The sequence below is a fragment of the Tasmannia lanceolata genome, unplaced genomic scaffold, assembly GCF_043159265.1.
Source record: "Tasmannia lanceolata isolate RefF3 unplaced genomic scaffold, GAP_Taslan_0.1 ptg000002l, whole genome shotgun sequence".
In the NCBI taxonomy this organism is placed as follows: domain Eukaryota; kingdom Viridiplantae; phylum Streptophyta; class Magnoliopsida; order Canellales; family Winteraceae; genus Tasmannia; species Tasmannia lanceolata.
Genome location: NW_027518679.1, coordinates 37,823,409 through 37,851,352, shown reverse-complemented (window position 1 = coordinate 37,851,352; position 27,944 = coordinate 37,823,409). Strand labels below are relative to the sequence as shown.

The window sequence follows — 27,944 nt, the reverse complement described above, 5'->3', positions numbered from 1 at the left end:
CCCCCAATCAAGTTCAATAGCTGAGATATTGCATCCAACTCCCTATCAAAGAAATTCCTTCTGAACTTCGGAGTCCAAGACACACTGGAACCCTCCCATTCGAAACATTCACAAACAAGAGCCTCCTTTTGAGAGGCGACCTCAAATAAATCAGGGAACAACACCATCAGAGGGTCATTCGAACATCATGCATCCAACCAAAATCTAATCCGGTTACCCGAATAGACTTTATATCTTATACCACCATAAAAAAGATAGCTCAGTTTATGAACTTCTCGTCACACAATCAGTGACTTCTTTTTATATAAGTCCTCCAACCCCCAGTTACCAGCCGAGAAACCATATTTGCTCCCAATCATCTTAACCCATAATGCAAATTCCTCCACCCATAACCTCCACAACCATTTTCCCAAAAGAGCATGATTGAAGTCTCTAACTCTTCTAATGCCCAGGCCCCCATTCTCAATTGGACGACAAACAGATTCCCATTTGACCAATGGAAAACCTTTCTTATCCTTTGAACCCCCCCATAGAAACCTTCGCTGGATTTGCTCGATCCTCAGAACAATACTCATAGGACATTTAAACAAGGATAAGAAGTAGATAGGAATGTTTCCTAACACTGCTTTAACAAGTGTTAAACGACCTCCTTTGGATACAAGGTTCATTTTCCACATTTCTAATCTCCTCTCAATTCGTTCCACAATAGGATCTCACAAGGCCTTTTTGGGTCTCCCAACTCCAAGAGGAATACCAAGATAAGAAGAAGGCAAAGCCTCCACCTTACAACCCAAAATGCTAGCAAAAACACCAACCTCCTGCTCCGAAGTGTTCAAAGCATACAATCTAGATTTCTGGAAGTTGGATCTCTGGCCAGAGATCATTTCATAGCATCTAAGAGTGGCTTTTAGATTCAAAATCTGATTTTGATCAGGAGCACAAAAGAGAAGGGTATCATCTGCAAATTGAAGCAACGAAACTTCCACACAATTGCTGCCGATCTTGAATCCTTCAAAAAGCCCCAAAATGTTTCCTTTTTTCATCAGTCTGTACAGAGTCTCAGCAATAATAACAAACGAAAAGGGAGAGAGAGGATCCCCTGCCTTAGACCTCTAGATGATTTAAAGAAACCCCTAGGGGACCCATTAATAAGGATAGAAAACCAAGCCGAGGAAACACATTTTCTGATCCATCCTCGCCATCGACTACCAAAGCCCATCCTCCCAAGGAGGTAGTCCAAGCAGTCCCACTCAACTATCATAGGCTTTCTCCATATCCAGTTTACATAAGACACCCCCTTTCCCAGCCTTCAGATAGAAGTCAATCGCTTCATTAGCAATGAGAGAACAATCCAATATCTGCCTCTTACTAACAAAAGCACTTTGACTATCCTAAATAATCAAGGGAAGGATAATTTTCAATCAATCAGCTAACACTTTCGCCAACAATTTGTATAGGCACCCCACAAAACTAATGGGTCGGAACTCCGAAACCTTTGAGGCCCACTCCACCTTAGGAATAAGAATAATAAGAGTAGCACCCGTTCCCCTATCAAGATCCAGACCATCATAGAATTCATTAAAGAACCTTAAAATGTCAAGCTTTACATATGACCAACACTCTTGGAAGAAAGCTAAACAAAAGCCGTCCGGCCCTGGCGCCTTATCCTTGGCCATGGAAAATAACCTCCTTTTGATCTCCTCCTCCTCAGAAGGTTTTTCCAAACTAGAGCTAACATCAACTGAAAGATTACTAAACTCAACACCCTTTGGGATGGGACGAACCAAATTTTCAAACAAGTATAAAGAATAATAGAAGTCCAAAATAACTTGAGAAATTTCCTCTTTGCCATTCACCATATTACCGTTTACATCAAGCGACTCTATTCTATTTTTCCTCCTTCTAGCACTTGCCACAACATGAAAATAAGCCGTGTTTCTATCTTCTTCTAGCAACCATTTCACTTTAGATTTTTGACGCCATGAAATATCCTCATGAAGGAGCATGCTTTTATGTTCTTCTTTTATCCTACCCAACTCTTCCCACTCCACCTCGTCACCAAGACCACTTTCCTCTAAGGCTCTCAACTCAACCATGCAATTTTCAATCCAGCATTTCCTCTCCCCATTTTGCCAAGACCTCTTCCCTACCCACTCTTTCAATTTTTCCTTCACAAACCTCAATTTAAGGCCAATCAAAACATCAGAGGGACCTACTGCATCAACTGACAACCACCACTCTCCCATTCTTTCCACCAGATTAGGAATAGACAACCAAGCTACCTCAAATCTGAAAGGAGGAGGGCCCCATGACTCCAATCTAGGATCGAGGAGAAGGGGGCAATGATCCGCCACAGAATGAGGCAAAGCTTTCTGAAACATTCCCGGAGATCCGTCTAACCAGCCATGACAAATGAGAAACCGATCAATACGACTCCTGCTCTGACCACGGGACCACGTGAAAGAAACCCCTGAAAGAGGAAGATCAACCAGTTCATACTCAGCAATAAAGTCATCAAAGGCTCTCATATTTTGGTACGATTTACTGCACCCCAAATCTGTCACCCACGACTCTAATTTGATTAAAATCTTCTCCAATACACCAAGGGAAAGAACATAGGTCCCTTACAGAACTCAATTCATCCCACAATAACCCCTTCTCCGCCCTAATAGAAGGGCCATACACTCCAGTAAATAACCACATTGAATTATCATCCACCCTGCGAAGAGACACTGATAATGAGAATCTGCCCTTCCATTCCTCTTGATTAATCCAAAAATTCTCATTCCACATAATCAAAATAACCCTGAAGCACCAGAGGAGTTCAAGAAAGAGAAGTTCCATTCCGAACCAACCCCCAGACTCCTAATATCCCTACGATTAAAGGCTTCCATCTTAGTCTCCTGAATGCACATAAGGTTAGGCTTAAGATCCTTCACTAGCTTTTTAACTTGAATTCTCTTTTCCTGAGAACCCAAGCCATTAATATTCCAAGACACAATCTTCATTTAACCACCTTTCTAGAATCCCTCCTCCCCTTTCTAACACTGGATTGGCGCCCAATAGGAGCATCAGCCTAGTCCAAAACCCCCCCATCGTACAATATATCAGATTTTAACCTTTCCAATTCTCGACATTTCTTTCTCCTTTTCTCCTCAGCTCTGTTCTGCAACTTCGAATGACTATCAAAATCTCTCATCTCTGCTGCAGCAATTGCAGATCTTAGCACATCATCTAACCCTGCATAAACCAACCCCAACCTCTTACCAATGGAAACAGAGTGATTCGCAAAAAATTTGACAGCCCCTTCTCTAGACCCTTCCCACACCTTATCAGAGGAACACCCGAGGTCTGATTCCAACAGAGAGTATGGACCTGAATTCTCAGATGGTTGAAGATCTAACATGGATGGAGAAGAAGTGCCCAGCTGAGTACCCTGCACATCAACCAAAGGTGAAGAAATAACATGCCCAACTAAAGATAGATCGAGTAGCTTACCTCCTGATGGTAGACCATCAACATTATCATAATCAGGCCGAGCTTCACACAGACTCAGGAGGGCTTAAGGATTCAGGGCATACTGGCTCACAAGAGGAAACTGTCGAAATCAAGCTACCGCCAGAAAGCACCACCAAATTAGATAAGTTACCCTGAGATTTCCACTTATCAATTGAGGAGCACCCAGACCCATACTAAGAGAGCCTTCATACTAAGAGAGCCTTCGGGAATAGCAATTCTGGTCTAGAGATCAACCAGGCCAAAACACGTTAATTCTATCTCTATATACAGATGGAATTATATAGAAGACAGAACCCTCGACCATAGATATCGAATTAGTAACAGACGCCTTCACGCCTAAAGCTCCTTGCGGACTTAAAGACGCACCCACAGCATAGGCCTCAGCTTGGATCGAATCAAAATCCAATTCTAGGGCCATATCCTCACAGTTCCTCCAACAAACCCTTGACGGACCATCCCCTCCAGATTCAAATTCACATGCCTCCTTGCCGACAGACCTATCCTCCCCATCTTCCAAATACCCCTTGACCCACGTGTTACTAAAAACCAGTTCTGGGCTAAAAAGTACCAGACCAAAAGATTCACCCATCTCAGAATTACAAGATGGGCCCGAACAAAACGACCCAAGCCCAACATCAACCTCTCTGGACCACGGTCCACTAGAAGATACGAGGGGAGTTCTCCTTGGAGAAGTCGCGATTAAATACTCTCAAAAGAGTCAATAATAGAGAACGGGCCCACACTATCAGGATTAGACTTTTCTATACCGCAAATACTTCTCCATCTGTAGCCAGCTGGCGACACCGGTGCATTGTAGCCTATCCTGCGCAGGAAGAGGCGTACTATACTGACTCCTGCTATCGTACGCTTCCTCATCCTCCTCCCCAAAAGCACAAGCCTCCGACGAATCCTCATCTTCCTCCGATGAAGATTGATCATTAATACCAGACAAATCTCCTACATCCCCTCCCTCACCGAGACTTAAGAACGAATCACCATTCGATAGAGAAGAAGAAAACAATCTCACAGAACCACTAGAAACCGCTTTCTCTAATCTAATCCAACGAACAGACCCATCTAAGTTCGCTTGCAGAGAAATTTCTCGACCAATATCTCCTGCCGATGAGATCAACATCCCGATGAGATCAACATCAAGGCTGACACATATCTAGCTTCGACCAAGCAAGAAGAGTCAAGATCTAGAACTTTCCCCACTCTTTCACCAATCCTTCTAAAATTGCCCTCGTACCAAGCTTCTGGTGGAACCCCAGTAACTCTCCACCAACACATAGAGCCTTCTCTCGGAAATTTTTCCTCCAACGGTAGAAGCGCTTGAAAAGGGGAATTTGTTGCCAACATCCACAAAGCTTTTACTTGAATCTTATTAAACCCCCCCAGGAGGGAATATCATTACTTTGAGAGGGTCGATCTTCAAAAGAGTCGCTGACCTTAAACTAGCTTTACGACACAGCCGGCCTTCCAAAGCATCAAGATCTCCACTCCACCCGTCTGATTCTCCCCCATAAGCAAGAATCTGCATTCCCAATCGCCTTTAGAGGAATAGATTCAAGCTTAAAAGAGATCCCCTCCGAAATGCTCTGAATAGCGACTTCCACAACGAGACCATCACCATCCTTCTCTGGTCGAAAATCAATGCCGTCATCGGCATCGGCTCTCTTATACAAACTTGGGAAATTGAAATCAAAACTTGTCCAAATCTTTCCACATTTGTGACATACAGACCTTCTCCTAAAATTTCTAAACTGACATCGAGAGCACTTCCAATCGCCCAATCCATCCCGCCTCCTTTTCAGCTCCACCCGCTCGATTCTGTGATCCTTCTTCAAGAGGGTGTGAACCCAGTTGCCGGGTCCTCTCACCATCTATTGCCGCCTATCAAGTGCCAAATCCATCGGCCTTATTCACCCCTTCTTTATTTTTCACACGAGATCCTGTTTTAGAAGTGTTTTCCTATAATAATTGTAACACAAACACACACCATAGATTATATAAGAGTTTATTGCAATACCAGCCAAGACTATGTCCATTATCATAGGCTCTATAATTACTTGATAAATGGTAAATTAAATCATGTATAATTTTTTTTTGAAATGGCAATATATTAAAAAAGAGAACCGAGATGGTCCTCAAGGAATACAAAGGATTACAAAGAAAACAACAAAACAAATAGCTCTGGGAGGAAGAAAGTCAAAACACTCCAACCCCACTTTATGAACCCCTGATCTAGCAAGGGAGTCAGCTTCACCATTAGTTGATCTCCTAACATGCTTAAACACAACAGACGAATCCGCGATAAGATCATAGATTTCCTCGAAGTAGCTAAGAAATCTCCATGGTGGAACCACTCTTCCCGAAAGCCAACTAATAACATTGGAGGAATCTCCTTCCACTATCACCCTATCATAAACCTCTCTACTAAGATGCTTTATCCCATAATATGCCGCTCTGACTTCCGCTTCAGATGAGTCACTTCTACCAACTGGACCCGAAAAAGCTCAAGAAACCAATCCTAGAGTCTCTACAAAGACCTCATACGCAGCTGGACCCGGGTTACCCAAGCTAGATCCATCGAAATTGATCTTAAAAAAGCCTTCAGGAGGAGCTTCCCATTTCTGAGTAATCTTTTCTCTTCTAACACCTTCAAAACACACAATGCGCCACCCCTCCCAAAGATCAAAGGCTGAAACGAATCTGAACATTAGTAGACTTTTCGCCCAAAAAATAACCAAGGCGATAATCGTCATGAAGAGCCAGTAAGAGGACTTTGCCACTCCCTCAAAGACTCTCGAATTTCTTTCTTTCCATATAACCCGCCACATAGCTAAAAGGCAAAACTTCCACAACACCTTCCCTTTCTTCTTTCAAGGAACAAAACCCCAACCCTTCATTAACTCAGAAACTGAATTTGGGAAAACCCAACTAATATCAAACCTTTTTAGAATGAGCCCCCAAATCTCTCTCGCTACCTTGCAATGAATAAAAAGATGATCGATAGATTCCCCATCTTCCAAGCAAAGAGAGCAATGATCAACAAGCCACATACCCCTTCTTCTTAGGAATTCAATGGTCTGAATCCTCCCACTACACATTGCCCAACTGAAAAACGTAACCGAAGGAGGACAATGGAATTTCCAAACTTCAGCAGCTAGAGGGGTCTATGAAGCAGGCACCATGCTTATTTATTGCAATAAAGTGATCATGCACTCATTTTATTTATTTTTTATTTCCTTTAACTTCTATGATATTTGCAATTAAGGATCCATGGTACACTCATTGTATTGTTTTATTTCCTTAAAATTCTATGATATTTGCAATTAAGAATCCTCGGCACTGCTGCGCTTAATTTAGCCAACAAAGGGATGGCTTGTGAAGATTGTGATTTTGCATCCATACTTATTTATTATGAAGTTGATTCATTTTCTTTGTTTTTGTTTCAGACGAGGAGAAGCATGGCCAAACTCGAGTTATACCGGAAATTCACCAACGCCCTTGCAGTGTCAGTGCTTCTGTCCGTTACTTGGATTGGCTATGAGGTTGTCTTCTTTTTTTACTTGCTCAGCTCGTGACTGTCTTTTTTAATTTTTGGTAACTACGCAACAATTTTCAAGCAGTTTTTTATTTTTCTAATAATTTGTGCCAGCCTTGGCGCAACGGTACGGTTGCTCCATTGTGGCCTGGTGGTCAGGGGTTCGAGTCACGGAAACAGCCTTTCTGCAAAGCAGGGGTAAGGTTGCGTACATCTTGCCCTCCCCAGACCCCGCAATGGCGGGAGCCTCGTGCACTGGTCTGCCCTTTTTTTTTGTGCCAGAAAGTGTTCAAGTAAATCAATGGTAGTCCTTTTTATTTGAATAAAGTATTCTTGTCTGATACTTGAGGCCTAATATGCTGTCTTCAGAAGTATCCATTATCCCAATGACAAATGATCAAGCAAAATTTGAGAGTTTTCTATGCTGACCGACATTCAAAAGCAATCTCTATTTGCACGGGTTAAAAAACTTGGATTCAACACTGAAATTGGTCTTTCATTTTTTTTCATATTGTAGTTGGCTAAGATGGTGAAAAGCTTCCGATGTTATAAAATCCTGGCTTGGTGTTTACTTGGCCTCCTTCGAAAACCAAAGTTTGGACTTTGGTAGTTGGAGTTAGGCCAAAATGAGTCAAATTGGTTGACTTTCCCAGTCAATCAGCGAGATATTGAATATTTGCAACATTCTTACACTTTGGGTGCCACTCCCTCTTTGAAATCTCGTTAATCACAAATGCTTTGTGTTGAGAGAGGTAGAGAAAAGAGAGAAAGTAAAGAGTGAGAAAAGATTGAGTTAGGGTTCTCCCCCTCACTCATGTAATATAAATAATAAAGAGTGAAGTACAAAGACAAGTATGCCCTTGGGCATTACAATAAAGACCTAAAGACCTGTTAACACTCCCCCTCAAGCTGAAATGTAGATATCTAACATTCCTAGCTTGTTACAATTATCAACTAACTTAGCTCTACTTAGAGGCTTCGTGAACATGTCTGCTAATTGATCTGGTAAACACGGGAGATATGTAGCCTCGCAGAATCAAATCTCTAATCAAATGACAATCCACTTCAATATGTTTGGTCCTCTCATGGAAGACTGGCTTCATAGCAATGTAAATGGCGGATTTGTTGTCACAATATAACTGAGCTAGAGAAGAAGAAGGAGGAAATCCAATCTCTGAAAGTAAGGAACGTAGCCACATGAGTTCCCCACTCGTATGAGACATAGCTCTATATTCTGCCTCGGCACTGGATTTAGACACGACATCTTGTTTCTTACTTCTCCATGAAACAAGATTACCTTCAATAAAGGTGCAATATCCTGTAGTAGACCGCCTATCAGCCGGAGATCCTGCCCAGTCTGCATCAGTGTATCCTTCAATTCTCTGGTGCCCATGCCTCTGAAATAACAACCCTTTACCTGGCGAACTCTTCAAATATCTCAATATCTGAAGTACAACAGCCCAGTGTGAAGTTCGAGGTGAGCTCATATGCTGGCTAACAGCGCTAACAGCAAAGGTAATATCTGGACGTGTAACAGTAAGATAAATGAGCTTACCAACTAACCGTCTGTATCGTCCTGGATCTTCTAACAGGACTCCCTCCCCAGGGAGTAATTTCATATTCTGGTCCATAGGAGTTGAGGCAGGCTTGACTCCCAAACAACCTGTCTCATCAAGAAGATCCAGAACATACTTCCTCTGTGAGAGGTAGATACCCCTAGTCGAATAGGCAACCTCAATGCCCAGGAAATACCGAAGACGACCCAAATCCTTAGTAGAGAACTCTGTCTGAAGGAAGGATTTGAGCCTCTGAATGCCACCTGTATCGCTACCAGTGATAATGATATCATCGACATATACTATCAACAGAACACAACCAGCCTGAGACTGAAAACTGAAGACGGAGTGATCAACTGCGCACTGCTTCATGCCAAAGCGAATAAGTGTAGCACTGAACTTCCCAAACCAGGCTCTCGGAGATTGTTTGAGACCATAAATGGATTTCCTCAAACGGCAAACAAGAGAAGATCTCTCCCCCTGAGCAACATATCCAGGAGGTTGCTCCATATAGACCACTTTCTCCAAATCACCATGAAGAAAGGCATTCTTTACATCCAACTGATGAAGATGCCAGCCATGATTCACAGCAAGGGATAGCAGGACACGGACAGAAGGAATTTTCGCAACTGGTGAAAAAGTCTCGCCATAATCAATCTCATATGTCTGCGTGTACCCTTTGGCAACAAGTCGAGCCTTAAGGCGCTCAACTGTGCTAGCAGGAAGGTGCTTGACTGCATAAACCCAGCGACAACCAACAGGGCGAGCACCATATGGTAGAGGGACCAAATCCCATGTCTGATTGGCCTGAAGGGCCTGCATCTCAAGATCCATAGTCGCCCGCCAGCCTTGATGATCAAGTGCCTCCTGTAGAGTCTTAGGTAGAGAAATAGAGGACAAAGACGAAACAAAACTACGAAATACAGGGGTGAGAAAGTCATAAGACACAAGAGAGGAAATGGGATGAGCAGTACTGCGAGAGGCAATGGGAGAGTCAGAATGTACCTCAGAAGTGGGGATCTCCGGCTGAGATGATGACGGCTCGGGCGGGGCTGAATGAGCAACAGATTTGGTCCGACACTGATACTGCTTCAATGGTGGAGGTAGAGGGACTGCACAAGGCGCTGACGTCTGCATAACAGTAGAATCAACTGTAGGGGAGGAACTGGACACCGGAGGTGTAGAAACAGGGATGGGATCAGGAAGAACCGAAAAAGGAAGAACAGGAGTATGCGAGGAATCCTCCTGAAGTGTAGAGGGGGAGGGATCCAACGAGATGGACGGACTAAAAAATGACTGAGTTTCAAAGAATGTAACATCCACCGAGACAAAGGATCGTCGCAGGTGAGGGCTGTAGCAACGATAACCTTTTGGGTCCGAGAGTAACCTAGAAAGATACACCGTTCGGCCCGAGGATCCAACTTATCTAATCCTGACCCAAGAACGTGGACAAAACAGAGACAGTAAAAAACTCTAGGTGTAAGAGGGAAAGGGTCAGAGGTAGGACGGAGAATCGAGAACGGAGAGGTGCCACCAAGGACTGAAGAGGGAAACCTATTCGCCAGGTAGCATGCTGTGAGTACAGCATCAACCCAATAGGTCTTAGGGACCCGCATCTGAAGGAGTAGTGTCTGGGCCCCATCTAATAAGGAGCGAAGCTTCCTCTCAGCCACTCCATTCTGCTGAGAGGTATGAGCACATGAGGACTGATGAAGAATGCCTCGCAAAAAGAGGAATTCCTGAAAACCATTTGAGTAAGAGAAATATTCCTTTGCATTGTCAGTGCGAAGACATTGGATAACACATGAGAATTGATTACTAACTTCAGCATAGAAATCACGAAACACAGAAAAAACTTTAGAACGATCTTTTATTAAATAAGTCCATGTCATACGTGAATAGTCATAAAAAAAGACCACAAAATAGCGAAATCCAAATAAAGAGGTAGTCCTTGCAGGACCCCATACATCAGAATGAACAAGAGCAAAAGGGTGTGAAGCCCAACTAACAGTCCTAGAGGGAAATGGCACACGATGATGCTTCCCAAGTTCACAGGCCTCACACTGAAAAGACCTAACAAATGAAGAAGGAACAAAGGGAATCCTGCGTAAACGCTCCATAGACGGGTGACCTAGACGGCAGTGCCACTGGTATGCATCGACCAAGCCATGTAGAATCGGATGGGACGGAGTGCAGTCGAGACGATAAAGGCCATCCGCCTCACGGCTAGAGCCAATCGTCCTCCCAGTCGAGAGATCCTGAAAAAGACAATATGAAGGAAAAAATGAGATAGAACAATGAAGATGCTTTGTTCATTGACTAACAGAAAGTAAACTGAAAGGTGACTTGGGAACACAGAGCACAGATGATAATGTAATGCCTGGTGAAGGGGAACAACTGCCAACACCAGTGATAGGAGAGGTACTCCCATCAGCAAGAGTAATAGAACGTGAAACAACATGATGAAAATCATGTAAAGATGACTGGGTACCTATCATGTGATGAGATGCTCCCGAATCAATAATCCAGGAGCTAGAACTAGAGAGGAACGAAGCAGGAGAATTACCTGGCTGAACAAGACCAGCAGTAGGAGGGCGGCTGGCAGACCTGAAACGCTGTAGCTCATCATAGTCGGCACGAGAGACGACCATCTGATCGGTCGGAGTAGCCAGTGGTGTCTGTGAGGGGCTGTCAATAGGAGCAAGCGAATCTGGAAGGGCAAGATGTGCAGTACGGCCCTGACGAGGATATGGAGTGTGACGCAGCTCGGGATGGAGATCAAAGCATGTCTCGCGATAGTTACCCTCACTCCTACAATGAGTACAATAGGGCCGGCCGAGCTCGACCTCCACGGCCACCCTTTCGGCCGCCGCCATGTCCGCCTCGGCTAGTATCGCGACCACGACCGCGACCAAAAATGCCTCCTCCTCGGGAAGGGCGGTCAACGGCTCCATAAGCAGCAGTAGTCGAGACATCCACAGGAGTAGGAACAGTAATGCCAAGTGCACACTGCTGAGCTCGTAAAAAAACGTCCTGAAGAGTGGGTGCAGTACTAGACCCAAGGATGGGCTGTCGAAGATGAGTGAACTCTGGTCCAAGATCCTCAAGGAAATGAACAACACAGAGCTGATCCCGCTGTCTGGCTGCCGTGGTAAGATCAGTGGTGAGAGGCATAAGAGCATCCAGCTGCTGGCAATAGGAGACAAACTGTCTGTAGTAATCATGGACTGTAGAATCACCGCGCCTGTGACCCATCCAGCGCGAATAAGTGTTGCAGAGACGGGCGACATTCCCCTCACCAGAATATAATGCCGCCGTGTGCTCCCGTACCTTTTTGGCAGTAGGGAGATCCATCATGGTGCTAGCAATGGCAGGGGTTATACTCTGCCATAGAAGTGTACGAACAAGGGCATCATCTACATCCTAATCATCAAAGGTAGGGTTAGTCTCAGGAGGGGGATCACGACGAATAATAGAAATCTTTTGTCGGGCCTTCAGATATGTCTCCACAGCAATCTTCCAAGTCAAATAGTTGGATCCATCAAGACGGGAAGTGGTAATCGGTGGGAATGACGCATCCACCGAAGACAAAGACGACGACGCAGCCTGACGCGGCTAAGAACTAGTTGCCATAGCTGGAGTACGAATAGTAGGGTCCTCAATATGAGGGGTATCTTCCATAAGAGACCGGGAAGAAGACTGAAGAGGACCAACAACGAGCAAGTAGAGACAAGGATGAAGACTATAAGCAAGCTAATAGACCGCGGCTTCGTGAGGACAACATATGCATAAGGGAGGCATGAGATAGCCTCACGACATAAAGACAAAGTCGAGACAACTCCGAGCCACAAACATCGCAATGATGTAAGTACAAATCCAGAACAACACCATGAAGATTGTGATCAAGCCGAACAAGAAAATCTAGGGCATAGCTATGACCCAAAAGAAGAAGAAGAGATTATGATGGATCAGATTAGCGCAAGGAAGAGTGGGGAAAAGAGGGTACTGTAGCGATTCACTGTAGCAGTACTGTAGCGGGTACTGTAGCAAAGAATGGAGGGGTTATGGTTAGGGTTAGGGTTAGGGATGGAGAAGATGGAGGTGGATGTTAAGGTTAGGGTTAGGGAAAAAAGAAGGAAAGAAAAGAAAAAAAAATGGCCTTAGGCATCCATGCCCTAGAGCTCTGATACCATGTTGAGAGAGGTAGAGAAAAGAGAGAAAGTAAAGAGTGAGAGAAAAGATTGAGTTAGGGTTCTCCCCTTCACTCATGTAATATACATAATAAAGAGTGAAGTACAAAGACAAGTATGCCCTTGGGCATTACAATAAAGACCTAAAGACCTGTTAACACTTTGGGTTATAAGGTAGCTTATTTTGTACTTTATGTTGCTTTCTTTTTCTCTGGTTTCTTGTTGTTTCGACAATGCACATGCAAATAACCATTTTCCATTCAGTTTTAATTCCACAAACATAGATGTGTTACTTCATTTCAATAAAAAAACCTAGATGTGTCGCTATTTCTCGAAATTTAAATTAAAAGGGCATCATTTTTCAAATTGTCAATGAAAAGATTCTTATTCCTGCTTCTGGGACATGTGACAATGCAGTTGTACTTCAATGCATCGGATCCCTTGAGCGAGCTGTGGGAAAGATCTTGGATCATCCCGGCTTTCTGGGCTGTGCTAGCATACTTATTACTTGCAGTAATCTGTGTTCTCTGGGCTCCATCACATAATCCTACTAGGTAATTTCTGGGATCTTATGCTTTTGTTTTTACTTGTTGTAATCTTTGTTGCTGTCCTTGCTGTTGCGGGTTGGTATGCAGTACGCTCTATTATGGGCTTTGAGTATTTGGCTTAGGAATCTGGCTTAGGAATCAAAACAACATGTGCCACTCCCTTCAGTTGTGCCCAATGACACGGTTAATTTACTAGCCAATCTGTGCACCCAATTTAATTTGCTGTCTTGGAGTTTTGTGAACATATTTTACCTATTTTAAAAAAAAAGTTTTCCATATTCTCAACCATAACTTACATGAGGCTTTTCGTGTTGTAAGTTTCGGATGTGAAATCCAGTCAAGTACAAAGGTATCCTTGTTTACAGTGTCTTCTTCTTATTGGTGCCATCTTTTCCAAAAACGAAAAATCTGCCACTGGGCAATCTCAGAATACCGTGGACTATACTGATGGGCTTCGTTTTCTCTATCATGACTTCAAGTTTTGGATCTAGGTTAAATTTTGTTGGAAACATTTTTCCCCATTTTTTTCCAGGATAAAATTTTCTATGTTTTCCAGGAAAACAATAACCCTCTGGATTGTTTCCATGGAATTTTCTTTTTCCATAGACATTTTTTGGTTCACGAATCGTAAGCACCAAAAGAGAACTTTTCATCATTATAAAGTTTTTGTTAGACATGGATCTGGGGAAATGTCTCTCTATCGTAAACTTTAACATCTCTGAACATTTATGTGAGATAGACATGCGAGTCTTGGATGGAGACCCAAAATTTCAGAGTTAACATGGTCGTATATGTTATATAACATTGACTGTAGTCTAGACTCCAGATTATAGTTCATAAAAATATTTAAGTTGAGCTGTTAACTGGATGCCATATAGACTTGTCTCACAAATGGCAGCATGCTTATCTGAGGCAACAAAATTCAATATTTCATGGTACGTGAATATATTTTAACATATCAGCATTTCATGGTATGTACAGAATATATTTTAAAATATTAGTATTCGGTAGTACAAAAACATAAATAGTAAATTGAGTTGTTCCCTTTACTTGGATAGTTGGATGCCATAAAGACTTGTCTCACAAATGGCGGCATGCTTATCTGAGGCAACAAATTCCTAGAAAGTGTCCTTGTTGAATTGTTGTTTGTCATAAATTATCAAGTCATATAATGGTCAATGATATCTCGTTCTCATTCAACATTTCTCTTCATTGTGCTTAGTCATGTTTTACCCTGCTTAGAAATTACCACTCTCTCATTTTTTTCTTATTTAAACCTCCACAACCATTTCCCTAAAAGAGCTTTGTTCCCCATCTTAAGATTATTAATTCCCCAGGTCGCCTTGTTTCTTTGATTTGCATACTCTTTCTCGCTTCATGAGATGCTTAATTTCTTTGTGTAACTCTCGATTCTTGCTCAACCTTTGATAGAATCTTGAATAGCGACATGAAGTATACCGGTAAGTTTGCTACTGTTGACTTGATCAGTGTGGTTCTCCCTCAAAAGGATACATACCATTTTTTCTTACAAGGCTAACTTCGTCTGTCTCCTTTGTATCCTTTCAATGACTGGGTTCCAAAGTGATGGTGCTGATATCCCCACCAGCAATGGGGGGCCTTAATATGTTACGAGATATCTTCCTTGTCTACACCCCATTAGATTGGAAAAGCACCTCAACTTCTTGATCTTCTACATTGGATCCCATCGACCATTCTTTCCAAGATTGTTGTTCAAATGTGACCCTTGCTCAAACCACGTAAATATTTTCTTTAGGGTCTTGAGTTCCTATTCTTGTTTTTTAGAATAATAAGAATATAATTTGCAATATAAGTGCAAATTGTGGGTGATCACATGCAACAGGCCATCCGTGAAATGCCTTTTGTGATGGACGCTAGCAACTCCCATTAAAGAATATACTCATTTGATTTCAATATTATCATTGTTATTGTTGGGACGACTGTCGTGTTGGTGGAGGCAATGATTTAGTTAAAATCAATTACTCATCATTACAACGTTATCGATAGAAAATTCTTTGATTTTTTTTAAAATATTATGCTTACCATTGTCTGTTTGGTATGGTTCCTTTCAGGTATGCGTATTCAGAGGACACTGGAGAAGACTTAGATGAGGAGGGTGTTTCCCTGACTGGAAGTGTTGCAAAGGTAGCAAGCGATATGGTGAGCAAGCTGGAGAGAAAGGAGAGGAAGACCGCAAGTGCTTCGGATCATGTGTTTGGTCTCGGAGAAGACCTCGAGGAAGATAAGCGAGAGTGAGTGACGATCATGTCTCAGGTGGAGTCGCCTTATTCATGCATTTCTACGCAGGTATGTTTTGTTACACCTCTTGTTTCGTATGTACAAAAGAGCCCCATAAAGAAAGAAAAATAAAGTAGAGGAAAGGTCAAGTGAAGGAAATCATCTCTACTGCTTGTGCTAAACTGATTCAAGAACCTTACCTACTTGAACCCACTTCTTACTTGAGTAGGGGTTTTTTCCACGTTTTCCAAAAAAGAAAAACAGGACCCTGCTTTGGGTGTTTATGGTGTTGTAAATAGAATGCTCTTGTTACCCTTATGAATACACATTTACTTTTTCATTGGTCTTACTCTTTCTCCCTCCTCTTGTTTCTCGTAGTTTAACTTGCAGTCATCATGATAGACCATATTCAATTGTTCAAGAGGCTCTTTTAAGGTAAAACAGAATTTCCTGACCTGAGCAAATAGATGATATGGCTCTCTCTCTCTCTCTCTCTCTCTCTCTCTATGTCAGAAGATTTTATAGGATGATCCAAACCGTTTATTTGCTGGCCCACAACGTAAGTAGGCTGGACCCGTACATCATCTCATCTGAACCCGATCTGTAGTGGTTCTATAATGGAGAAATTATATGATGGGTGGCCGTGCAAACACGTGATTTTTAAAAGTACGGTACGGCCCACTCCATATGATGATCCAAACCGTCCATTTGTTGGGCCACAGCATAAATAGGTTGTGCCCCAAAAATCATTTCCACAGGATGATCCTAACCCTCTGATCTATAGAGGTACTGCCCCAAAAATCATTTACGGAAGTGATTTCTCTCTACAATGCCCATTCTTAACTTGATCTTTAGAGGTTTCTATAATGTCCATTTCCTTTACAGATTGGAGGGTTAGGATCATCCTATGGAGATGATGTAAGCGGTCCAGCTTATTTACGTGGTGTCCCAACAAATGAACGGCTTGGATCATCCTATGAAGTGGACCCGCTGTACTTTTTTAAAATACTGGACTTCACACTCGCTTGGCACATAAATCTCCCTACAACAGTCGAGTCCGCGAGTTACTGATTGAATCTGGCGAGAATCGATTACTAGCTTGGTATCCTGACTGTAAGAAGGGAAGTAATATATTTGCCCCTTTTTCTTCCCTGAGCCACTTCCTCTAGTGTATTTATGACTTCCTTTTACACTACGCTGGGGTAGCCCAGGAAAGAAAAGGAGGCAAATATAGCATTTCCTACATAATAAACAACAGGAATCTTTGCGGAAAGCATAGTAGTGGGCCATTCCTCATAAGAGGATCTGAGAATTGGGCTCTATCAGTTGGATTTTTTTCGTTGTTTTTCCAGCCCATTGGATGCCCGGTTACATTATAAACGTCAGGGCCCATCGATTTTTTTTAATATGCTGAAATCCTTGGCGTAAGTAGCTTAGCTATTTAGAATGTAAATATAGGCCTAGTGTATTCAGGGCAGCCATTTATGAATGTGAGCTCGTCAATAAGCCTAACTAGAAAACCCAGGACAATCTCAAATTCGTTAAGGCCACACCCATTAAGAAGATCCGGCCCAGCTAGATATCCAGTTAAAAGGCAATTGTGGTAATATGGTCCTACAATCCTTGTGTGCATTCCATTTTTGCAAATCTAATTGCTGAGAATATGGGTCACCAGGCCCATTGAGAAGGCACATCTCGCTTGCATGCTGTAAGGTTGTTCATCGTAAAGAAAACTAAAGGAAACCCAGCCATTCTTCAGACGTAATTACATCTTAAATTGGGAAAATGATATTCTCACTTGCTTGTTTTTTCTAATGGCACTCCACACTATAGGCCACTTGCAACATACATCTCTTATCTAATTCACCAAACCCTACAGTACCCATTTTGGGAACGTCCAGTGCCGAGTCACTGAATGGGGAAGTTGCCAATCCCTAAAACGGACTATTTATGGTTGGCTGTTAAGAGCAAATTGGAAATTGTAATAACTTTTTTAAAGCTTATTAAAAGGTGCAAAGGAAGAGTGGTTTTATTGAAACAAGGGTGTGTGGATATTTGTGAGGGGTGTAGTCGTATTTTGCACTTCCGGGGAGTAGAGTGGAAGGCTACTCAGGGGTTTATGAGGTTTATCTGTTGATTTTTTATCATTTTGGGCGAAAAGCCTCCTATGGTATTTATGATGCAATGTAATGTGGCGGGACAACTTGTCCTCATCACTTTACACTATCATAAAAAAAAAGGCCTGAGTGAAGGGCATCACATCACAGAGTGAGCCACATAGCAAATCCGGAAGTCTAGTGAAATGCTGCAACCTTAAGTGGAAGCCCACCTAGGCATGAGATAAGGCCATTTCTGGCAAACATGAAAGGTTTTTCATGATAAATTAGTTTCTCCAAACAGTGTGAGGTAGTGACAGTGAGGGAAGCAGAGAGGGGGTACAAATGAGTGAAGGATGAGAAGTGACTAAAAAATCAGTAAAAAGTCATGAGGAATGATAAATGCGCCCCTTTTCATCACTTGGGACACCCCAGCTGCATCTTACGTGCAATCAGGTCACTTCATTCCTTCAAATGTGAAGTACACATCAGCCCCTTTGCCGTCACTGATACACTAGTTGGGTGTCCGAAGTAATGAAAAGGGGCGCATTTATCATTTCCCGAAGTCGATCATATTTTGGGCAGTTTTTTGTTTCTAGAGTTTCTCACCCTCTCCTTGCTCAGTCCCTGTCATATCTACCACTCCTCCTAGCCTCAGTCACCATTGGGTAAAGCTAATATTCCAGGAAAAAAAAATTCATGGTAGCCAAACGTGCCCCAAGTAGGACCCAACCTGATATGGAGACGGTTTAAAGGGCTTAATCTATTGAGCTAGCTCTGGGGCTTTTGGGGTAACGGCTAGGTACCTAACAAGAACAAGGACCGAGGCTTCACAGTCTAAGAGATAGAAATTGATCAGATAACCCTATTCTTGAATTTACATTCAAATCAATTGCATCGTAATTAAATCAGAAACCCCAAGAAAATGATATTTTCCAACCCAATCCCCTCTTGAAACCGATATCACACATCCCTGTAGACAATCCTCACCCTCCCTACTTCTATGGACTACGCACCCTGCAAATGATTTCCACCTTCAGATACACATTTTCATTGACAAGAAAAAGAAAAGGCATGTGATATTTTCACAACTTGGTATTTTTTATTTTATTTTTCCATTTCTCTGGAATGCTCGAAGCGAACCTACCCTTCTTTTGGCTTCAATTCCATTTTTCTGTATCCATTTTCTGGCATTCCTAAATTTCTCTTGTAGGGGTGTTAGATCGTCTCATTTGCATGTACAACGCGTCGCTAATCTGATGAATTAAAAACAAGAGGAAAAATTAGAGATAAAAAGAATTCCAGCACTGCACACATGGAGATGTAAACACGGCACTACTGAGTGTATGAAATAGCATTGATGACAGACATAACCCTACTTGAGTACACCTAGAAACATTTGGGTGGATGTTTAGAACAATCCCAAAACAAGTGCATTGGTACTGTTTTCCAAACAAATAAGAAAAAGATTATCAACTACAACTTGCGGATCAATTTCAGGGAAGTAAAGATAATGGCATCAGAGGTGAAGAAGAAAAAGCTAATTGGAGATCCTATAGCTTCTAGCACCTCCCGGGATATATCTTAAATGCCTTACCATTACTTCACAATAGGAACCTTAATTGCAAGCCCAAAGAATTATATGACTGGATACTAAGTAGAAAAAGCTAACTGGAGATCCTATAGCTTCTAGCACCTCCTGGGATATATCTTAAATGCCATACATTACTTCACAATAGGAAACTTAATTGCAAGCCCAAAGAATTATGTGATTGGATACTAAAGAAGAAACAAATGGATCCAATGCCGCCTTCTCCAAGCATTGTCAACGCACCAATGGAGATGAAATTTTTAGGAATCCTCAACTTTTTAGAGAGAGGAAACTACGTAAGAGGTGAACTCTAATATTAAAACATTCAGATAAACCAGAGAATGATCTCTGTCAATAATTGTTCACACGATCTTATCCATGAATTCCACTCCAATAAAACGTAAAAAAGGAGTGCTAGAATGTTGATTGTAGTTGACATAAAAAAATGGCATATGCATCGACTGGATTTAAACATAACTGAATTTAGTGGATGGGTAGATGAATAGAAACCCCTATGTTTCTATCACTGACAATGGATTGCCTAAAGGGTGCTTTCAGGGTACAAAGAGTTAAGAGTGAAGGTGATCAATGACAACAACCCCCCCTCCCCCCCCCCCCACCCCCCCAATATCTACTCATAACTGTCATGGAAATATGCTCAAGTTTAGATGAAGAGTAAACTGAGGGCAACACGATTGAAACTCAGAGGTACGAGTGAAGGTGATCCATGACCCCCCCTCCCCCCCACAAAAAAAAATAAAAATAAAAAAATTGTCATGGAAATATGCTCAAGTTTAGCTGAAGAGCAAACTGAGGGCAACACGATTGAAACTCCTTACGTTATAAATTAGTGCAAATATCTCTTATTAGAACCACATGTGGTTATGGGCTTCCCAAAAGCTGATAGGCATTTATATTACCAGTCAGCATGTATGTGGGAGAGGCGGAGCTGGGATCAAACCTACAACCTCTCAATGTAGAGAAATCTTTTGTAACTGAAGCTCGATTAGAAGTTGTAAAGGTAAAAGGGCAAAAGTACTTCACAGGCACTAGAACAAGAAGAAAGTGACGAATATAAATCTGCCGGAAATGGTTGAAGGCTTGTGCTTGGCATTGAATACCTTGAAATACCACTCTTTTGATGACAACCGCTTCCTGACCACAGATAAAATTAGAACAAAAAACAGATACTGGAGAGTTGGTGAGGGATCCAAGCTATACCAAAGACTTGTCGCAAAGCTGATTATCACACAAGTATTACCCCAAATAGTTGCAAATGATGTGTGGTTAGTAGCCACACCTGCATCTCCTAATGCTTATCTTGATGCTATTCAAGGAATTATGACCTAACTAACTGATGCAGGACAATACTACACTCCTAATGGGATAATAATGGTTTTAGGAAAGGCTTAGGGTTAACTCAGAAGACTCAAAACTTCTAAAGGGACTAACCTAGGGCTGATTTAACGAAGGTTTAATTAACGGGCAGCAGCAATATCGAGGCTTAGAATGCCATTCAATAATTAGAAGGAACATAATTAGCATGACATAAGCCTTATACAAATCAACCAATAGGTAAAGCTCTTTCAGGTGAATTGTTAATGACAAAATTAGGCCTAACCTATGTTTTACGCATGCAACCAATTAGATTAACTAAAAGCTAAAGTAAGTACCAATGAGATAGATGTAACAAAAGCATGAAAATAATAATATCCAATGAAGAAGAACAAAAAAAAATGTCCAGCAGCAGTAAAAGGCTAAAAACGGTGGTAATTTGGCAGATCTAGGATTTTGGTTTAATACTGCTGTCCAAATCTTAGGATAAGGTTTAAAAGGTAAAAGAAAGGTTAAATCTAGGGTTTAGGCTCTGATTTGATGGTAAGTTTAGGTTAGGGTTCACTAAAACTAGTTTTAGGACTTAAAAAGGGTGAAAATTGCAATAAGGCTCAAAAAGGGTTTAGGGTTGGGTTTCTTGTAAGCTTTAGGTGAGGTCTAACCCTAGAAACAACCTTCAAAGTCTCGAAACGAGATCTTGAAGAACGAGAGAGATCTATGGATTTCGGGTTTTTATGGTATTAGGGTTTAAGAACAAGAAAAAAACCAAAAATCTGTAATACTGACCTTGTATGTGCTGATTTGAGTGAAGAAAAGAGAGTGTAGGGATGAGATGAGATGAGATTAGTGATTCCAAACCACAAAGAGAAGAGAAGAAGAAGTTCAAGCCAAAGTTGCTCAAAAATATTTTTTTACTATTCACGTTACTGTTCACGCGCATTGAATCCCACATATATAGTGAATTTCCTTATTTTTAGCATCCTTTCCCTTATCACAATAAAAGAGACCTACTTACTAAACCTAGCACACTAAATAAAGATATAATGTCTCATTTAAAAGAAACAAACTAACTAACAAAAATAGAAACAACGACTAAAATAAAAATAACGCCACATGGCCCATGGCCCACTAGTATGTGACGTCCCATGGTACCATGCATCAATCCAAATCAGTCCACACGTGCACGCCCTCGCTTGCACTTGTAAACCTTGAATTCTTTAGCATTCTTGATGTCCCATCACTAACCCTCCGTTTGGTTGCCATTGGGTTTTATTTTCCAGGAAATTTGTTGGAGAATAGCTGCCACGTGGGACAAATTCCTCGTTTGGTTGCCAAAATAGCAATGGACTCCCTTTTTACTCCCTCGGATGTCTCCTATGTAATAATTGTTTGTTTGATGACATGGACTCCTTGTCCCCTCATGACTTTTAAACCAACGATGTCTACACTCTCTTCGAATTAATGATCATGCTTTTTGCTTGTTAGTAATACATATTTGCCATTATAATTTTGGATACATGAATATTACTGATCCTATTTCAAATTTATTATTCCTCCATCACCCAAGTTATCTAGTCGAGTTTTATCGTATTTTATTTACAAATGTCGTCTTATTTCATGACATGGGATACCCATAATCCAATATCCATATATGTGTCCTACATTATGGAAAATGCCATATCGTATCTCTACTCCCGTTTCCGTGTTTGTATCCATATCCTTATATTGTTTATCCATACACTGGTATCATAGAAGTCAGATATGTAAAAGAGGCATACAACAGTGAGGCTTACGAGATGCACACTCCTCACAAATGAGGCTTATTTCTTGCTAAATATCTTGAAAAACAAGATTTTGTTAGAACCATGGATGTACTAAATGTTCTTTTCAGGATTCTGAATCCCTCTAAGTTCTAAATTAGCTAAGATTGAATGAGACAACTTTGAGAGGTTTCTTCAACAGCGCAACCCCATTTGAGAGTTTTTCCCCTAAGTTCTGAAAAACAAGATTTTGTTAGAACCGTGGATGTACTCACCATTCATGTGTGGAGGTTTGGCCATTTCCCGCAACACTCAACAAAATCAAAAGCTGAAAGTTTGAACTGTTAGCAGAGAAGGTGCTCCTCTATCAATTCTTGTTGAGGAATATGCATGTTTGATTATACTCGTCTTTGGGGAATGGGCCTCGATATAGTTCATTTTCTGCTTTGCGTATTTTGTGAATTATTTTGATGTGTTTATTTTCTATTAATGTTTCCTAACTAAGCAAGACAACGACACACACTATGTGCACACATGATTCATGCAAAAGATATATGCTATATGAATAAGTTCTTATGACGTAAAAAAAGAGACAGTAAGAGATGAGAGTTTAAGGGCTTCTTTGGATACCTCTAAATTATTTGCATATAATCTGATATGAAAATGGTTTTGAAGTTGAATATGATTACTTCAAAATAATGGGTACAATAGTTTTTGAGATGATCCAGTTGTTGGCTTCCACAGAGGCTTTAATGTCCCAATTGCAAATAAGATTAATTTTAAACAAGGTTGGATAGTATTATTGTGGGGGGTGATTCACTCAACGTGATTCGATGGTTGAAGGGTAAGACGCCACCCACGTGGAGATTTTCACATTTGTTTGATGAAATGGATGATCTATTTTCGGGTTCATCTTTGGTTGCGGTGATCTGCTAATGGGGAGGCGGATGGTCTGGCTAGGGGTGGGGTTGAGGGGTCGGAGATGGAGTGGTTTGATTATCTCCCTCCGTGATATTGTATTTTATTCTTTCTTTTTGTTTTCTTGTCCTTGTTCCATGTACCTTTGGGTGTGGTCCATCTCGGGCCCCCTCTTTTTTATTAATATTATCTGTTTGCCATCTCAAAAAAAAAAGATTAATTTTAAATAATTTAATTTGCAAATAAGGATTGATTTTTGTGACAACAAAAAGCCTCTAAATTTATGAGTACACTACCGAAGTGATCATAGTTGAGGTATGATTCTTCCTCATTTTCCGGGCGATGCTTCCATATCCATCGTTGGTCGGCTCTCTTACAGGCGACTGTCTTTTCCCGTCGACCTCTCCTTTCCGGGTGATGGTTTCCCCATCGTTGGTATGCTCTTTTCAGGCGACGATGTTCATGCCGTCGACCTTGTCTCCAGGCGATGATGTCCCCATCGTTGGTTGGTTATCTTCCTCTTCTTATCTTCAGGTGACGATGTTCATGCCGTCGACATTGTCACCAGACGATGGTTTCCCCATCGCTGGTTGGTTATCCTCTTCCTATCTTCTTATCTTTTTAGGTGACGATGTTCATGCCGTCGACCTAGTCTCCAGATGATGGTTTCCCCATCGTTGGTTGGTTATCCTCTTTCTCTCTATCCCTTCTCTCCAGGCAACAGTTTCTCCGTCGACCTTGTCTTCGATGGTTTCCCCATCAGTTGCTATCCTCTTCACTTGGCGTTGTGCTGCTTCGCCAATGTTCGTTATGCGCACCTTTGGTGTGCCTCTTTTGCTTGCTGAATTGTAGCTGTTCTTGCCATGGCGCCTCCATTGCCCTCGATATGCGGATATGTTCGTCGTGCTCTCATTCAGGGAGAGGCCCTATTTGATCGCTCTCGTTGTTGTGCTACTTCAGGGGAGCTACTCTTTTGATGGACATTGATCTCGATGCTGTTCATGGTGGCCTTTGTTTTTTTGTTTATGTTTTTCATTATGTATGTACCACACCAGCTTGAGGATGAGTGTTATACCAAGCTGGATGTGCATGAGCTTCTTGTACTTTTTTAGTTGTTGACGTAGTTCTTTGTAGCAAGCTGGAGCTTCATAGTATATACACTCCAGCTTGAGGGGAAGTGTTGAATAATGTATTAGGTTAGTTTAGACATTACTTGTATTAGTTAGGGGTATTGTAGTCATTGTATGTTGTTGCCCTAGTTTGGGCCTATATATACATCATATTCATGAGAAGCTCCCTAGTGGAGACTCTCCATCCTTCACTTCTCTTCTTCTTCCTCTCTTCTAACCCTAATCTCATTTCTAACTATTGGAATGTTAGGGGTCTAGGCTCTCACAAGAAGATTGCCCATGTGAAGAAATTCTCCAGGTATATACGCCCCTAGTTTTTAGCCTTCAAGAAACAAAGCTAAAAGGTATGTCCAGGTCTACACTGAGGGGCCTTGGATGCAAGGTTTTAAATTCCGGTTTCGGAATGTGTTTCGGTCCTCACCGAAACCACAGCCGAAAATTTGAAATTTCGGCCGAAATCTTTCAACGGCTATTTTTTCTGGTACAGAATTACAACAGAAATTTTTGGGCCGAAATGGAGCCGAAATAATATTAAACAATTATCAAGAACCGAGATTTTTGGGTGAAATCCCTTAAATTTCGGGATAAGAGAAATTTCGATCGAAATAAAGAACGTTTCGAGTATTACGCATTTCGATTTCGGTCTCGACTGAAACCCGAAATTTTGGATTTCAGTCGAAATTTAAAACCTTGCTTGGATGTAAAGTTTTATTGGCCTCTCTTCCATTGACTCGATAGGAATAGCCAAAGGTATTCCAGTTGCATGGAATGGCTAGCAATTCTTGATGACGGGAGAATACATCAGAGTTTTCTCAATTTCGGTGGTTCTAAGAAATATCAGACCAATAGTTGTGATTCGAGGTGTATTGACCTAACAGCTCGAACAGAGCGTTGTCACTTCTTGGGAGAGCTGGATTATGTCAGAGGTCATTCGGGACACTTGCAAATACAGTTGATGGAGTTGGTTGATTTATCTTTATTAGGGGCTCGTTACACGTGGGCTAGGAACCCGAGTAGAAGTAGATTGGATCACTTCCTCCTTTGTCCCTAGTGGATATCAATCCATCCAAATTCTAGTCAGTCGACTAGCTAAACCAATTTTTGATCGCTGCCCCATTTTGCTCGATGCGAAAGTGGAATTATGAGGCCCGGTTTCGTTTCGCTTCGAGCAGGTGTGGCTGGAAGATCTTGAAATGAAAGAGAGATTAGAAGCTTGGTGGAGAGAGACTGTTACCTATGGTCCGATTGATGTAAGACTTAGCGAAGAGCACAGATATGTCAAAACAAACTAAGGAGATGGTATAGAGAGGAGAAAGGTCTTCCTAGGAAGAAAAAAAGAGTAGCTTCTTTTAGCTTAGATGGAACTCGACAATAAACAAGATGAGAAAAAATCACAAAAGTTTACATTAGGATGATTATTCATGAAGAGCTTTTCTGGAAGCAAGGATCAAGAGTGGGATGAATGAAAGAGGGAGACAAGAATACAACTTATTTCTATAGATCACTAGTGCCAAAAGAAGAGGAAATAGAATTAAGTAGTTGCTCCTTGGAGAGTCCATCATTGATAACAAGAGAATATCAAAGAAGTCTTCAGACTTTATAAAGCATTGTATGAGTCCAAGGGTTCCTCCTTCCCTTCCCCGAAGGGGATTGAGTTCGGCCCGCTTGATCAGAGGGCTGGTGTCGAGTTAGTGGCAAAGTTTAGTTAAAATGAAATCAGGATTGCTTTGCCCACTTTGAAAGGGTATAATGTCTCAGGCCCAGATGTGGTTCCTCATTTGCCTTTTTCCATCTTTACGGGGACATTGTGAAAGAGGACCTGATTTCATTTTTGAGATTTTATTCAATGGCTTGGAGCTTGACAAGAGCACAGGATCCACCTTCGTTGTATTAATTCTGAAAAATGGGCTATTCAAATTATGATTTCCGTCCGATTAGACTAGTGTTGTGTGAATAGTATTGGCTGATCGACTGAAGAAGAATTTGAGCTCGATAGTTTCAAATCAAGTAGCCAAAAAGCATTCATCCAGGGAAGGCGGATTCTTGACAGTGTTTTGATAGCTAACGAGGCAGTTGAATCCCTGACCTGATATGGGGGCAAAAGAGTAATTTGCAAACTCAAAATGGAAAAGGCGTACGACTGGGTTGAATGGGGATTTATAGATTGTGTGTGTGTTGTGGTGGTGGTGGTGATGGTGGGTGGGTTTTAGACGGCGTGGGTGGATTAGAAAGTGCATATTGTCAACGTGGTTCTCCATCATGACAAACAATTCGCCTCATGGTTTCTTTAATATGGGGACTTCGTCAAAGTGATTCGTTGTCGCCTTTCCGCATTTACAGTTGTGGCAGATTCTTTGAGCAAGATGCTTGATAAAAGTAGGAGTGGCAGTCAAATAGTGGGTTTTTTTTGGGGGATCCTGAGGGTGAGCTTACCCACCCTCAGCATAATTTTAAATTGGGGTATCCTGAGGTTGAGCTCACCCACCCTCTGTATACTGATGATACTCTAGTCTCCAGCTGTATAGAGATTGATAAAATCAAGAACTTGAAAGCTTTCCTTCGCTGTTATGAGGTAGTTACTCAGCAAAATTCGTCTATAATAGGGATCAATAGATTTGTTGTGATGCTAGGGTGTGAAGTGGGTCAGCTCCCTAATAGGTATTTGGGCCTTTCTCTCTACAGTGGGAGAGAGTAAAAAGGAGGCTCTGGGATGCTATTATTGAAAAAGTGGAAGACAGATTATCCTCAAAGAAGTGAGGGCTCGTGTCTCTTGGAGGCAAGATAACGCTCACTAAAGTGGTTCTTTCTAATCTCCCTTACCTTTCAGAATTCCGGTATCCGATGGGGGTCATCAATCATATTCAACATCTTTTTTTTGAATGGTTAATCGTATAGCATAATTTTTTGTAGGCCCACTTGAAAGAAAGGCGAAGATTCTATTTAGTTAAGTAGGTCAAGTGTGCAGACCGAAGAATGATGTTGGTCTTGACTTTCAAAGCCTTAAACTAGTGAATAATGCTCCTTTGGGTAATGGTTATACAGATTTGGGGAGGAAAGAGATAATCTGTGATGGAAGGTGGTTGAAGAGAAACAATCTGCGGAGCTAATTTTGTTTAGAAGGAATTCTTTTACAACTACAGGAATAATGGCGTAACAGTCTCGAGGGACATCTTGAAATTAAAAAACTAAAAAACCTATTTCTGCAAGGTGCCTCCAAAAGCTCTCTTCCCTCGCTTATTTGCAGTTGCTATTAGGGGCAATGGACTCATTTTATATTAAAAGGGACTTAAAGATAAGAGGATCTGGCTTCAGGATCGGGGTCGGGTCTTCTCAGTCCATTCTGATTACCTCTACCTTTTACCAATTTTTCCGTCCTCGTCAGTTGCTAGAATTTGGAGGTTTCGTGCCCCTCCCATTGCGTGTACCTTTGGAGATGGTTTTAAATTTCAGCCGAAACGTTTCGTTTCGGCCGAAATATTTCGGTTTCCCTGGAAAACT

The 27,944-nt window shown here is 41.7% G+C and overlaps 2 protein-coding genes across 3 annotated transcripts in view; one reads left to right on the top strand and one right to left on the bottom strand.

Moving 5' to 3' along the window:
* Window positions 1-15,965, top strand: part of LOC143871997 (Lung seven transmembrane receptor family protein) — a 36,205-nt gene extending 20,240 nt beyond the window's left edge. Inside the window, exons 3-5 of the mRNA XM_077376709.1 lie at window positions 6,978-7,073; window positions 13,230-13,366; window positions 15,451-15,965. Of these exons, the coding sequence (XP_077232824.1) occupies window positions 6,978-7,073; window positions 13,230-13,366; window positions 15,451-15,634 (417 nt within the window). The 3' untranslated portion in view covers window positions 15,635-15,965. The remainder of the gene's footprint in view (window positions 1-6,977; window positions 7,074-13,229; window positions 13,367-15,450) is intronic.
* Window positions 15,966-18,541: 2,576 nt separating this feature from the next.
* The window catches only part of LOC143871971 (phospholipid-transporting ATPase 1-like), a 37,541-nt gene continuing 28,138 nt past the window's right edge, over window positions 18,542-27,944 (bottom strand). The window contains exons 9-10 of one of the 2 annotated variants that reach the window (XR_013246741.1): window positions 18,860-18,968; window positions 18,542-18,729 (exon numbers count right to left, since the gene is read on the bottom strand). The gene's annotated coding sequence lies outside the window, so the exon portion shown is untranslated. Of the gene's footprint in view, window positions 18,969-27,944 lie in introns of both variants that reach the window. The other variant, XR_013246735.1, reaches the window with a different exon arrangement.